Raw genomic sequence first — 14,227 nt, forward strand, 5'->3', positions numbered from 1 at the left:
AGTCTTTGCATTCATTTTAACGTATTAGTTTCCAATTTATTTAAAGGAAATCTTTAGAGTAAAACATAGCATGTGTGCTTGTAACCTCCCTTGAAAAATAAGAACCAAGGTTGTAGATATGAACTGCTGACTTTTCTCTGCCCTATTTTCTTCTTTCTGGGCCATTGAATGACAAAAGTACTGAAACCATGGTTAATATGTGTATATACCCTGTTTCTCCGAAAATAAGCCCTACCCCGAAAATAAGACCTAGCGTGAGTTTCTGGGATGGCTGCAATATAAGCCCTAGTTAAAGTCCTTGTAAAAACATGTAATCCGTTCTGTAAAAAGATTATATAATGTGTGTCTCCTTGTGTAACTTTATTATGGAAAATACCTTATTTACAGCACTGCCGGGCGCTCACGTGAGCCTGCAGGAGCTCTTCTCCTCTCCTCCCGGCTGATGTCAGCTGTTTTTTTTTCAATAAAACTTTATTAAGGCCCCTTCCCACTGCAGTACTCAGAGTGGGGCTGACGTCATTGGGGATCTTGGCCCCTCCCTCTGCAGTATTTGGAGTAGGGAAGAAGAGCTCTAGCGGGTCACGTGAGCGGCAAGCGGCACTGTAAATAAGGCATTTTCCACAATAATGTCACACAAGGAGACACACTGCACATGATATCATATTTTTACAGAATGGATTACATAATTTTTTAAGGTCTTTAACCACTTCCATACCAGGCACTTACGCACCTTCCCGCCCAAGCCAATTTTCAGCTTTCGGCACTGTCGCACTTTGAATGACAATTGCGCGGTCCTGCGACGTGGCTCCCAAACAAAATTGGCGTCCTTTTTTCCCCACAAATAGAGCTTTCTTTTGGTGGTATTTGATCACCTCTGCGATTTTTTTTTTGCGCAACAACTAAAAAAATACTGAAAATTTTGAAAAAAAAAATAAGTTTTTATTTTTTTCTGTTAATTTTTTTGTAAATAAGTAAGTTTTCTCTTTCAATTACGGGCACTGATATGGCGGCACTGATGGGCACCGATGAGATGGCACTGATGGACATCGATGAGGTAGTACTGATGGGCACAGATGAGGTGGCACTGATTGGCGGCGCTGGTATGCGGCACTGATGGGCACACATAGGCGGCACTGATGGGCACACATAGGTGGCACTGATGGGCACACATAGGCGGCACTGATGGGCACTCATGGGCGGCACTGATGGGCACTCATGGGCGGCACAGATGGGCACTCATGGGCGGCACAGATGGGCACTCATGGGCGGCACTTATGGATGGCACTGATGGATACTTATGGGTGGCACAGATGGGCACTGATAGGTGGGCACTGTGCATGGATGAGCACTGTGGGGTGGCACTGATGGACACTGTGGGGTGGCACTGATGGACATTGTGGGGCAGCACTGATCTACCCATGTTGCCAGCCAGTGCCCATTTGTGGGCACTGATTGGCATCTTTTTTTTTTTTAAAAAACATTTTTTTTTTTTTTAAGACTTTTTTTTTTTTTTTCATGCTTTTTTTTTTGTGTTTGGCCCACCCTGGTGGTCCATGTGGCGATCCGAGGGGGGCTGCGCTGATAAACAATCAGCGCGATCCCCCCCTGTCAGGAGAGCCGCCGATCGGCTCTCCTTTACTCGCGTCTGTCAGACGCGAGTGAGGAAGAGCCATCAACGGCTCTTCCTGTTTACATCGTGATCAGCCGTGATTCGACACGGCTGATCACGTGGTAAAGAGTCTCCGCCGGAGGCTCTTTACCGAGATCGGAGATGCAGGGTTTTAGACTGACACCCCGCATCACCGATCGCCATGCTGCGCGCCCCCACGGGCGCGCGCGGCATGAAATCCTGCAGGACGTCCATGGACGTCCTGTCAGGATTGTGTAACCACTTCCCGGACGTAAATCGGCCATAGGCCGGGCGGGAAGTGGTTAAACAAAGGTTTATTTTTGGGATTACAGAATTTCACAATGCTGACTCCAGAGCTGACAGGGGGAGAAACTTTTTTGTACATACCATAAATAAATAAGACATCCCCTGAAAATAAGCCCTAGTGTGTTTTTTGTAGCCAGAATTAATATAAGACCCGGTCTTATTTTCGGGGGAAACACGGTATACTTGCCAACTGTCCCAAATTTATAAACAGTGTATTGCTTCATAACCAGGAGCGGACTGACAACTCATGGGGCCCCCGGGCAATAGGAGATTATGGGGCCCCCGGGCAATAGGAGATTTTGGGACCCCCAGGCAATAGATTCCTCTTTTACTAACAGATTGGTTCTAAGTCCGCATAAAAAAAACAGAATATTACCTCCAACTGCAACACTGTACACATTGATTGATATATTGCCATGCCGCTGGCTTATATTGTAACTTTGCAAGATCTTAGCCACTGCATCAGCTTTGATTCCACTCCATGTATTGCTTTTGTTGCAAAACAGCAACTGGAAATAGGCAATGGTCGGACCAGATCTGAAACATAAATCATGACATTTCCCATTACCTCTACAATAAACAACAGTCACTGTACTCATGCAGCTTTGGCATTCCACATATTCATAGCAGAACCCATGTAGTGACATTCATGGATCAAAAACCCAGGGCATCAAATGGTATATCCCAGCCATTCTCAATCAGGGTTTTGTGGAACCTTGGGTTCTTCCAGAGGTTGCACGGGTTCTTTGAGTTGTGGCTGATTGACCTCCCATCTTATGATGCCTTCATGGTTTGAGGTCCAATTCTATTTGGCAAAGCCAGAGGCGTGACAGCAGTGATCTTTTTAGCCATCTGTAAGGGTAGCATTCGTCCCACTGACCACCAATTTTCAGGGCATTTTTCCCACTGACCCCAGATTAATTAGAACGTTATAGGGGTTCCCTGACACACACATTTTTATTTAAGGGTTCCTCTAGGGATTTTAAATAGGTTGAGAAAGGCTGGTAATACTTTCTATTGCAAGAGATGATAAACTTTACCTTAGTGAAAACAAAGATGCGTTTCTGTAGCTTGAGTATAGTGGACTGTTATTAAACGTATTATTCAGCTGAAAGAAATTAAATAGAAATTCAGTGAAACGGCAAGTAATTAACATTTACTTCACATAGATATAAATGAAAGATTGTTGGGTACCACCAAGGCTGCTAGTAGACTGATGGATTTAGGCCCATCCATTGAAACAAATTATTATTATTATTATTATACAGGATTTATATAGCGCCAACAGTTTGTGCAGCACTTTACAACATGAGGGCAGACAATTACAATTACATTTCAAATTCAACATAGGAGGAATCAGAGGGTCCTGCTCATTACAGCTTACAATCGAAAAAGGAAACAAATGTCAATTGCTCATAATGTTGTCAAAGTTTTGTTTGTAAAGTGCTGCATAATATATTGTATTTGGGCTACAGATTATTGTTTTTTTGTGGGCGCACATTAGTGGCAGCTGCAGTATTTTGCACAGATATTTTATTTTATTATCACAAGTTAAATTAGTGCAGGGGTGCCCGACCTTTAGAAGAGCAAGGGCCACTTAAGCGACTTGGTAACCGGTCGCGGGCCACAATGAGAGGAGCGGGTGGATGACAGCCCACTCGACTCTATAGAGCCCACTCTACTCTCAGCACACCAAACTGGCAGGTAATAGAAGTCTAAGGCCCCGTACAGACGGGCAAACATGTACGATAAAACCGGTCCGCCGGACCGTTTTCAGCGTACATGTCTGCCCGGGAATTTCTGTATGATGGCTGTACACACCATCATACAGAAATCCGAGGGTACGCGGTGACGAGGCCGCGCCGTCGCCGCGACGATGACGCGGCGACGTGCGCGGCCCTGGCAGTTCAATGCTTCCACGCATGCGTCAAAGTCATACGACGCATGCGAGGGATGGCGGCCGCTCGGACATGTACGGTAGGTCTGTACAGACGACCAAACATGTCCGACGGACAGGATTCCAGCGTGCATGTTTCTAAACATGTTTAGAAATATTTGCCCGCTCGAAAAAGGCCCGGCGGGCAAATGTATGCTGGTATGTATGTTCGGTCGTCTGTACGGGGCCTTAGGCTCAGTGCAGGTAACCCACAGATGCACTTATCTGCACCTGTGGATCAGTTTGAAAGCAGCACAGTAACCACTGCAGAACAGATATGCCCATATATACACTGTGGGCTAGATTCACAGAGCGAGTACGCCGGTGTATCTACTGATACGCCGGCGTACTTTCAAATTTGCTGCGTCGTATCTTTAGTTTGAATCCTCAAACCAAGATACGATGGCTTCTGGCTTCGATCCGACAGGCGTACGGCTTCGTACGCCTTCGGACATCAGGTGCAATACTTCGGCGCCCGCTGGGTGGAGTTTGCGTCGTTTTCCGCGTCGGGTATGCTAATTCGCTTTTTTCGTCGATCCACGAAGGTACGCGCGGCCATCGCATTCTCTTACGTCGTCGCTAGTCGGATTTTCCCGGCGTATAGTTAAAGCTGCTATTTTGCGGCGTATAGATAGACTTGCCATGTTAAGTATGGCCGTCGTTCCCGCGTCGAAATTTGAATTTTTTTTTTGCGTAAGTCGTCCGTGAATAGGAAAGGACGTAACTCACGTCTAAGTTCAAAAAATTACGTCGGTGCGACGTCATTTCGCACAAAGCACGGCGGGAAATTTTGAAACGGAGCATGCGCAGTTCATTTGGCGCGGGGACGCGCCTCATTTAAATGAATCACGCCCCCTACCCGCCAATTTGAATTCCGCCGACAGAAATACACTACGCCGCCATAACTTACGGCGCGAAATTGCTGAGGATTCGAAATTCCGCCAGGTAAGGTACGGCGGCGTAGCGTATCACTGATACGCGGCGCAAGTGTAATTGTCTGAGAATCTGGCTCTGTGACTTTAGTAATAAACTTAACTTAACTTACCTTTAATAACAGTATTCTATTCTATTTTATTCCATCCCAGAGCAGGAGGTCGCGGGCCACTGGTTGGGCACCCCTGAATTAGTGCCATCAGCAAGTTTTCACTTATTATATTATTATTAATTTTTCCATACACCATTACCATAATAGCGTGCAACTACCACAATTTACAAATGTCTTACAAAAACATTGAGCAGTTTCTTCTTTTACTGACAGGTCAGCTCTAAGTGTGTGTAAACAAAACAGAATATTACCTCCAACTGCAACACTGTGCACTTTTATTGATATATGCTTGATAAATGTGTGTTTACATGTGTTTTTCAAGTGACATTATTTCAATGTTAATGTGGTGAAAATCTCACGAATCTGCTTCTGTAATGCAAGTTGCACATACAAAATGCACAAAACAAGCTTTAATTTGAAGGTTCTTGGTAGAAAGGGAGGATCGGAAATTGTTTGTTTGTTCGCTTATCCCCCTCCCCTCTACCCACCAGCACCCACCATGCTGGTCTCAGATCCACCGATGGGAATGCAGAGCCTGGAAAACATGGCAGGGGTGCGTGCGTAAAAAAGTCAACTGTTGCCGGAGTGTGTGGAAGAGATTGGATGGCTGTACAGCCAACCGTCTGCTGTAGCAGCCAGGAGTGTGTAAAACCCCCCACTAGGAACAACATATGGCATACATCAGTGGCAATGAAAGGGTTAAGTGGGGCCAAAGCGCAATTCTACCTCAAAGAAGCTCATGTACTTTTTCAAGCTTCACACAACAGGCAACAAGCAACACAATGCTCTGGTGTGAAAGGGCCAATTGAGAATAAGATTCTTCATTGTAAGCAGTTTTGCACTTTGGGATTTGTGCAACAAAATTCTCAGGTGTGAATGGGCACTCAGGCCTGGCAAATGGGCAAATGTGTTGTGGGAAAACAAGGGAAAAGGTTACACATGCCTCTATACTTGTGCTTCAGAGCAAGAGGAAGACAAATATTTGCTTCTTACCATCTCTGCTTTAAACCTCAGACATGAAATATGAACAAAGCATATCCCTCCATAGTATGTGCTGTACTTGTCTCCATTAAGAGCACCAATTGTCACCTTTATCTGCTACTTCATTCCTCTGCTATCAGCATGAATCACTTCTGACAAGTTTTCCTGATACCAAGAGAAAAATTGTGACAGGGAAGATCTCAGATCTGTTCCTGTGAGTTGTGTGAAGAGGGGGTGCCCCTTTCCTTTCCTCCAATCAGCTCTCAGAGCTCTCCTCACTGGGCTCTGCAGATTGTAACTTTAGCTCTCCACCCCCTTTTTTCCTAAACTCTCAGACAAGCTTTATAATTCATCACTTTGAGCAGATGTAGAGAAGAGGGGGCTACAGATAAACAGGTGCAACTTATGTAATAGGATTTGTTTAATCTCTGTGTATCACCTGAGGCCAATCTCTTCACTGGATATGTAAAGGTTTACAACCACTTTAAGACAAACTTGTTACTTTGCCCTGAAGGGGCAAATACAGGATCACGTTAAAGGGGTTGTAAGGCTTCGTTTTTTTTTTTAAAATAACAAACATGTTATACTTACCTCCACTGTGCAGTTAGTTTTGCACAGAGTGGCCCCAATCCTCGTCTTCTGGGGTCCCTCGGCAGCTGTCTCGGCTCCTCCCTGCAATAGCTAACCCCCTTCATGGGAAGCTCTCTCCCAAAGGGCTTAGCTTGCAGGTGCGCTCCCCGTGATACAGACAGTCGCTATAGCTGCCGACTGTATCACTCCGCCCCGCCCCCCGGCGTACCGGGTCATTGGATGTGATTGACAGCAGTACGAGCCAATAGCTGTGCTGCTATCAATCTAGCCAATCAACGGCCAGACTCAGTTTTAGAAGAGGTATACGCACAGCAGGTGAACGGGCTCAGGTAAGTAAAACAGGGGGGCCATCATTGCCAGGTGTTTTTTCACCTTAATGCATAGGATGCATTAAGGTGAAAAAACACGAACCTTGACAACCAAGTTTATAATTTGCACAAATATATTGTATATTCATTCCAAATAAAATAGGGTCAGAGAAAAATAGATGTATGTATAAAAAGAGGTCTGTGGTGTACGTACACAGTGAGTAAGCCGAAAATGCAGATGGAGGGAGTTGATGCGACATTAGTGGTCTATACAAAAAGAGCACGGTGGGATGGAAGGCTGAAAAGGTGAAGCCGGTGGTGATTAGATATGCCTGCTTTGCCATTTCAGAAGGGAATGTTTTTACCCAATGTTCTTGTCTCAGATTTATTTTACAATGCTCTGTTCTTTTCATTATGTACTTACAAACAGGTTAGTTCTCCTACCATTATGATGACTACAATGCAGCGCTATGTAATCACTGCTGGCTTATATATCAGAAGTGCACCTGTTCTGTATCACATGATAAGCTTTATTTCCACAAGCATTGTAAAGATTATGTAAGTGGAATACATCCTATGTTTTATGAAATTACCAGGTAAGAATTAGAAGCTAGGATGGTCACGAATATTCAGCTGTGAGTCTCCTCCTGCTGACCCTCAGTGGCTAATAACGCATAAAGGCATTAATCACCCGAGTACAGTAACACTTTTTATTTGGCATGCTATATAATATGTACAAAGAGGCCACTTTTTAATAGGTGGATGCTATACGAATAGAGATTTTTTTTTTTTTGCCCACTACAAATGGATGCTGTACTGTATACATATTTTTGCCTTAGATCTTCCACTCCTTTCTTTCCTCTGTTTTTCATATGATTCATAGATCCAGTTCTGGACTTTAGCTTCAGTGGATGATTTGACCACATCCAATTTGGCATGATTCATCTTTCCAGGCACTCCTATTACTAATTTGATTTGAGTGAGTATATAGATACTCTCTTTGGTAATATACAACCATTGGCAAAAAAGTATGGCATCACCACTCTTGGAAAATGTTCATTCAATTGTTTAATGGTGAACAAAAAAATAATCACAGACATGCCTCAAAACTATTTTCATTTAACATTCCCATCTTCTGGCTTTAAGGCCTCATACACACGATAGGTTAACCAGAGGACAACGGTCTGATGGACCGTTTTCATCGGTCCAAACCGATCGTGTGTGGGCCCCATAGGTTAAAAAAAAGCCAACTTGCTTTAAATTTAACCTATAGATTCCTAACCAATGGGAAAAAAACGATCGTTAGTAGGCACAACCATCGGTTAAAAATCCACACATGCTCAGAATCAATTAGACGCATGCTTGGAAGCATTGAACTTAGTTTTTTTCAGCACGTCGTTGTGTTTTACGTCACCGCGTTCTGACACGATCGTTTTTTTAACCGATGGTGTGTAGGCACGACGGACCATCAGTCAGCTTCATCGGGTAACCTATGACAACGGTCCTTCAGACCATTCTCATCAGATGGACCGATCGTGTGTACAGGGCTTGAGAAACAGTTAAAAAAAAAAGAAAGAAAACTGTAGTCAGTTGCAACAGTTTTTGCAGATCAAGCAGAGAAAACAAATATGGAATCACTTAATTCCAAGAAAAATATTATGGAATCATATTACTTTGCAGTTCTGAAACAAACATCTGCATCAGATTACATCCTGAAAAATGATGTCATCACTAAACTTGTGCATTTATTGAAGATTTAATGACGGTCATCTCCCCCGTACCTTTATCTGACATGCAACCCCATATCAGGCTGGGTTCACACTATTGCGAATTGGATGCGGTTTTCCCTGCATTCCAATAGGCATAGCAGGAGATTTTGACCGGCTCTCTATGGAGCTGGTTCACACATCTTCAGAGCAGCTCTGGTGCGATTCGCACAGGAGTTCTGTGTGTCTTTTGGTCTGTTTCAGATCCGAATTCAGCCAAAAATTCGGGTTAAAATTGGACCTGAAGCGGTGAATGGAGACACACCGGACTCCTGCTGTGAGCAACTGCGTTCTCCAGTATGAACTCAGCCTAATCAATGATTGTGTAAATTTGTATGTTTTCTTCAGGCAGTGGTCTTCATAAATTTAATTGGAATGGCACCAAACAAAAGTTCCAGCATTATCACCCTGCCCAATGCAGATTCGTAATTTATTGCTGAATATCACTTTCATCCAGTCATCCACAGTCCATGACTGCTTTTTTTAGCCCACTGTAACCTTGTTTTTTTCTATTTAGGTGTTAATAATGGTTTTCGTTAGTACAAATCAAATGGGAAGGTTGTTCAAGGGAAGCGTACTGGTAGACCAAGGAAGACATTAAAGCGTCAAGTTAGAAAACGTCAAGCCTTAAAAACCTTAAAAACCTTAAAAACAGAAAATGCACAACAAAACAAATGAGGAACAAAATGGTCAGAAACTGAAGTCAATGTTTATGTCTGAATTATAAGACATCGGCTAAAGGAAATGGGATTTACACACAGAAAAGCCAAACTAAAACCATCATTAACACCTAAACAGAGAAAAACAAGGTTACAGTGGGCTAAAGAAAAGCAATCATGGACTGTGTATGACTGGATGAAAGTGATATTCAGCAATTAATTACGAATCTGCATTGGGCAGGGTGATGATGCTGGAACTTTTGTTTGGTGCCATTCCATTTAAATGTATGAAGACGACCGCCTGATGTTCATTGATGATATGGTGTCAGGTAAAGGTACGGGGAGATGACAGTCATTAAATCTTCAATAAATGCACAAGTCTATATTGAGATTTTGGACGCTTTTCTTATTCCATTAATCGAAAGGATGTTTGGAGATGATGACATCATTTTTCAGAATGTAATCTGATGCAGATGTTTGTTTTAGAACTGCAAAGTACATGGTGATTCCATTATATTTTCCTCAGAATTTAGGATTCCATCTTTTTTTCCTCTGCAATAACAGTTGCAACTGACTAAAGTTTTCTTTCTTCTTTTTTTTTAACCTGTTTCTTAAAGCCAGAAGGTTGGAATGTTAAATACAAATAGATTTGAGGCGTGTCTAATTCTTTTTTTTTTTTTTACACAATTACAAAATTGAGTGAATATTTTCCAAGAGTGGCGATTCCATACTAGTCTTAGCCCATAAGATATACCCAATTACAACACTGAATATGTTTGAGATTCAATCTTGACCTGTGTTGTTGTGCCCCTTCCACAATTGACCCAAAGCATGGGTGGGTGTGTATGTGTGGGGGGTGGATTGGGGTCCCATGTTAGGACCCCTGTTTCATTTGGGATGTTCCTCCTCTCCATCTCTGGCCCATAATTCCATCTGGTTGTAACCTGAGGGAGCCTTGGTATGTAACGTGAACCTGATATGTTATAGAGACTGATTATTGCATATATGTTTTATGAATTATGATTATTATTTTTTTATCTAGTTATTTCAAACGCACTTAAATACCTCCTGAAGAAGCCATTTTGGCGAAACATGTAGAAGAGATTAATGCGCTGGAATTAAATGTAATCTAACAAGACACAGTTTAAATTCTGTACAAATATGTAATTTGTCTATATGTTTATGGATTTTAACCTTTTTACAAATTTTTTATATTATTCTTGTTTGTGGATACTAATTGCACCTTAAAAATCCCATCCTATGTGGTGCAGTTTTAGATAAACCTCCAGCTATACAGTCTTTTTCTGAATTGATGACAAAGGTGAGTGCTGCATGTGTAAAGAAAACCCTCTGGCAGGAACAAATTCAGAGAAATAAATACTTGGGGTCATGCTGCGAGTCTAGTAAAGGCCATTGTACCTTGTCACAGTATCCCTGTTGCTGCAAGACATGGTAGCTTATTATACTATCTGTATAGACATGGCTTCCCTTTGTAATTTGTGATGCTCATGTGCTAAAATAAATAAAAAAAATTAAGCTCCTACTGCAATACTCAACTTCTCCCATGCAATATTCAACTTCTCCCCTGCAATACTTACCGTATTTATCGGGGTATAGCCCCTAATTTTGACCCTAAAATCCTGTAAAAAAAACATTTTATTACATTTTACTACTTACAGTTTTGGTGTATTGCCCGGCATCCATCGACGGCCTTGTCCGGTCTGGCGTCCATCTGCAGCCTCGGTGGTGTCCTCCAGGCTTCTCCTGCGCTGTCTTCATGTCGAATCCCCGCTTCCCGCGCTCAGTTTGAAGCCTCCGCCGACGTATACCGAGCGCAGTACACTCGGGTATATTTGGCCAGGCTCGGCTTCTCACGCATAAACGTCACAGAGCGTGACTACGAGCGAAGCCGAGCCTGGCCAAATGTACCCGAGCGTACTGCGCTCGGTATATGTCGGCGCAGGCATTCAAACACGGTGCGGGAAGCGGGTATCGGCGTATATCGCGCACCCACGATTTTGCCCTGATTTTCAGGGCAAAAAAGTGCACGGTATACGCCGATAAATACGGTAACTTCTACCCTGCAATACTCAACATCTCCCCACATGGCGCCTGATGACACAAAGGGGTTAATTTACTAAAACTGGAGAGTGCAAAATCTGGTGCAGCTGTACATGATAGCCAATCAGCTTTTAACATCAGCTTGTTCAATTAAGCTTTGACAAAAATCCTGGAAGCTAATTGGGTTCTATGTAGAGCTTCACCAGATTGTGCACTCTCCAGTTTTAGTAACTCAACCCATCTGTAGCTTCTGTAACAGGAAGTCAGGTAAATCTGTGGGTGTTGTCACAAACGGGACATACATTTCTGCCTTGCTTAGACAATACACTAATTAGGCGTCGGCTGCGAGAAGAGCCAGACAAGGTCTAAGGGCGTTGAAAGACTCCAGCTGTTCAGAGTGAGGCAATTAAGGCCTCTATAAGAAGTCCAGAGGGTTACCACTAATTGGCTGCATCACTCCTAAGGCTGTGTGAGTAGGAGAGCAGTGCCAGAAGGTCTTCTGCGGAGGTGAGGAGAGGATTGATTTTTTCTGTGTGAAACTAAATCAAAAGACTATTGTTTTGTGCTGTATGACCAGCACTGTCTACCCAGCAGTAGGCTGTGTTATACTTCATAGATAGGTTCCTGTGTGGAAGGTAGATGCCCAGAGTGGCTAGGATTTATTTTATGTTTGATTTTGTTTATGCTGTTAGGATGCTTGCAATTGTTTTCCAGCAAGATGGAAAAATAAACCAGAAACTTTGTTTTCAACCGTCTTCGACTGCCATTCTGTATAAATTCAGTGTGTGGTGAACCCAACCAAGGGGTCACACACCCCGCTACCGAGCTAACCCCTAACACTTCCTATAGTGTCATTCAACCGACTTGCTGTAAGTAGGGCTTTGGGACCCAACTGTGTGAAACAGCACTAGGCCATGACAACTATGCTTTTTTTTCTGTACCATGCATCATGGGCTAGGCCTTTTGGCTGAGGCTGAGGAACTTTTTTTTTTTACCAGGCCTTAAGCCATAGTAATGCACTTTGGCACTTTGTATTTATTTTTCTCATGGCCTATCACTGCACTTTTTTCGTGTTACCTTTTCACTTAAGGGTTGTAGTGTATGGATCTTCGAGCCTACTCTGAAGTCTATGGCAACGATATGTGGCCATTAGGTTATTTTCTCTGCTGCCTTGGGGGGAGTCTCTCTTTGGGAGAGCCCTCCATCCAGTACTCATTGGTTGGCTTCGGCTGATTATGCACAGTTGGGTCCACCAGGCCTTTTGGCTAGGTGGACCTGAGTGTGCCCTACCTCCATCAGTAATCTTGCGCACTGGGAGGTCAGGGTTGGGTACATCCTCTTCTAGACCATTTGACACACCCTAGTGCACTTTTTTGGCACATTTCATGTTTTGTTTATTGCTCATGGCTTAAAAAAGGAAAGAACTCCACGTAAGCCTAGGCTGTCATGAACACATCCTGTGGGAATGCTTCATCACCCTGGCCTAGGCTCATAATGTTTCAGTGAACAGGACTGATGTCACTATGTGAGCGTTAGTCTCTGCTTTATTCAGGCCCGCCAACCAATGACAAGAAGAGAGAGGTCCCTGGGATGACACATAACCAAACAAAAGACATTTGGATTGTAGTTGGAGATAAGGTCATTAAATGATCCCACTCTCCCTGTTGGATTGTATATTTATTTTATATTCTGGAGAGTGCAACGTGGGCAGGAACAGCCAATCCCCCAGGTGGATAAGAGTGGGTCACTAATTATGGCAGTGAAATCTCACTGTTGGAGAATCAAAAACACATAAGAAACCTGGGTCTGCCTCAGTCCTCACCTATAGCTACAATATCACTTTGGTGTCGACTGGCAATTTAAATATATATCCATTGGTATATCTGTTCGTGTTAGTCCACCAAATTACACATTAGTAAAAAGTTCAAACCTACCAATGTCTTTATACGCTGAGCAGTTGCCTGAAATTCGCGGCTTGATATGTCCCCATACTGCGATAAATACGTTTCATTTAACAGTTCAAAGGAACCCACAAACATCTTGCATTTTTCAACTGGGATTTCATTGGAGGTTGAAGAGAAAGTTTCACTGGAAGCAGTTTGGTTAGATGGCTCTTCAAAATATGGTGTCACCTCCATGAATGCTTCCACTGCCTCCTTGGAAAAATTCAAGGTATTCCTGAAGCCATTTTGGATTACTGGAAACTCTGCGATGATAAATATTAGTATTTACTAATGAAAATAATCCATGCACATATTTCACATATATGTGTCTACAGCTAATGCAAGTGCACTGGTTTTTTTTTTGTAGAAGGGGTCAGATATATATATATATATATATATAATGTCACATGGACTAATATTAATTTGGCAACATTGTGTGACCTTCTGACAGGGGTATATCAGATTAAAGAAGGCTATGGAGTGCACCAGTGTCTCTTATTGGAAAAAAAAAAGGTTAGAGATGCATATTTGTTCTTGTCTATGGCTAAGGCCCCATACACACTATTACATTTTCTACAGATTTTTGTCTTTAGATTTATCAAAACCATATAATATGAGGTCAAACTTTAAGGCCCCTTTCACACAGGCGGACCCGTCAGTTTATTCAGCAGACCTGAACGGGCGCTCCATGCTTGTCTATGGCGCATCAGATGTCAGCGGTGACCATGTCTGCTGACATCCGATCCAATCCGATCCGCTAAAATCAGACGGGTGGCGATACGTCGCCATTCGTCCTGGCGGATCAGATCAGGTGAGATCTGATGAAAATGGACATGCTGTCCATTTTCGTCCAATCTCTCTATAGACAAAAAGTGGCGCTCGACAAGCCCCTTCCCGCTCAGTGAGCAGAGAGGGACCTGTCATCCACCGGCTCAGCAGAGATCAACAGAGAGATCTCCCGCTGAGCTGGCGGGCGCCTCTGACGGATCTGTCCCCGTGTG

At 43.2% G+C, this 14,227-nt stretch overlaps 1 protein-coding gene across 1 annotated transcript in view; it reads right to left on the reverse strand.

Moving 5' to 3' along the window:
- The window catches only part of LOC120928271 (transmembrane protease serine 11B-like protein), an 89,622-nt gene that overhangs the window by 25,165 nt on the left and 50,230 nt on the right, over positions 1-14,227 (reverse strand). The window contains exons 4-6 of the mRNA XM_040339370.1: positions 13,218-13,489; positions 2,977-3,044; positions 2,313-2,473 (exon numbers count right to left, since the gene is read on the reverse strand). Of these exons, the coding sequence (XP_040195304.1) occupies positions 2,313-2,473; positions 2,977-3,044; positions 13,218-13,489 (501 nt within the window). The remainder of the gene's footprint in view (positions 1-2,312; positions 2,474-2,976; positions 3,045-13,217; positions 13,490-14,227) is intronic.

The sequence above is a fragment of the Rana temporaria genome, chromosome 2 (assembly GCF_905171775.1).
Source record: "Rana temporaria chromosome 2, aRanTem1.1, whole genome shotgun sequence".
Classification (NCBI taxonomy): domain Eukaryota; kingdom Metazoa; phylum Chordata; class Amphibia; order Anura; family Ranidae; genus Rana; species Rana temporaria.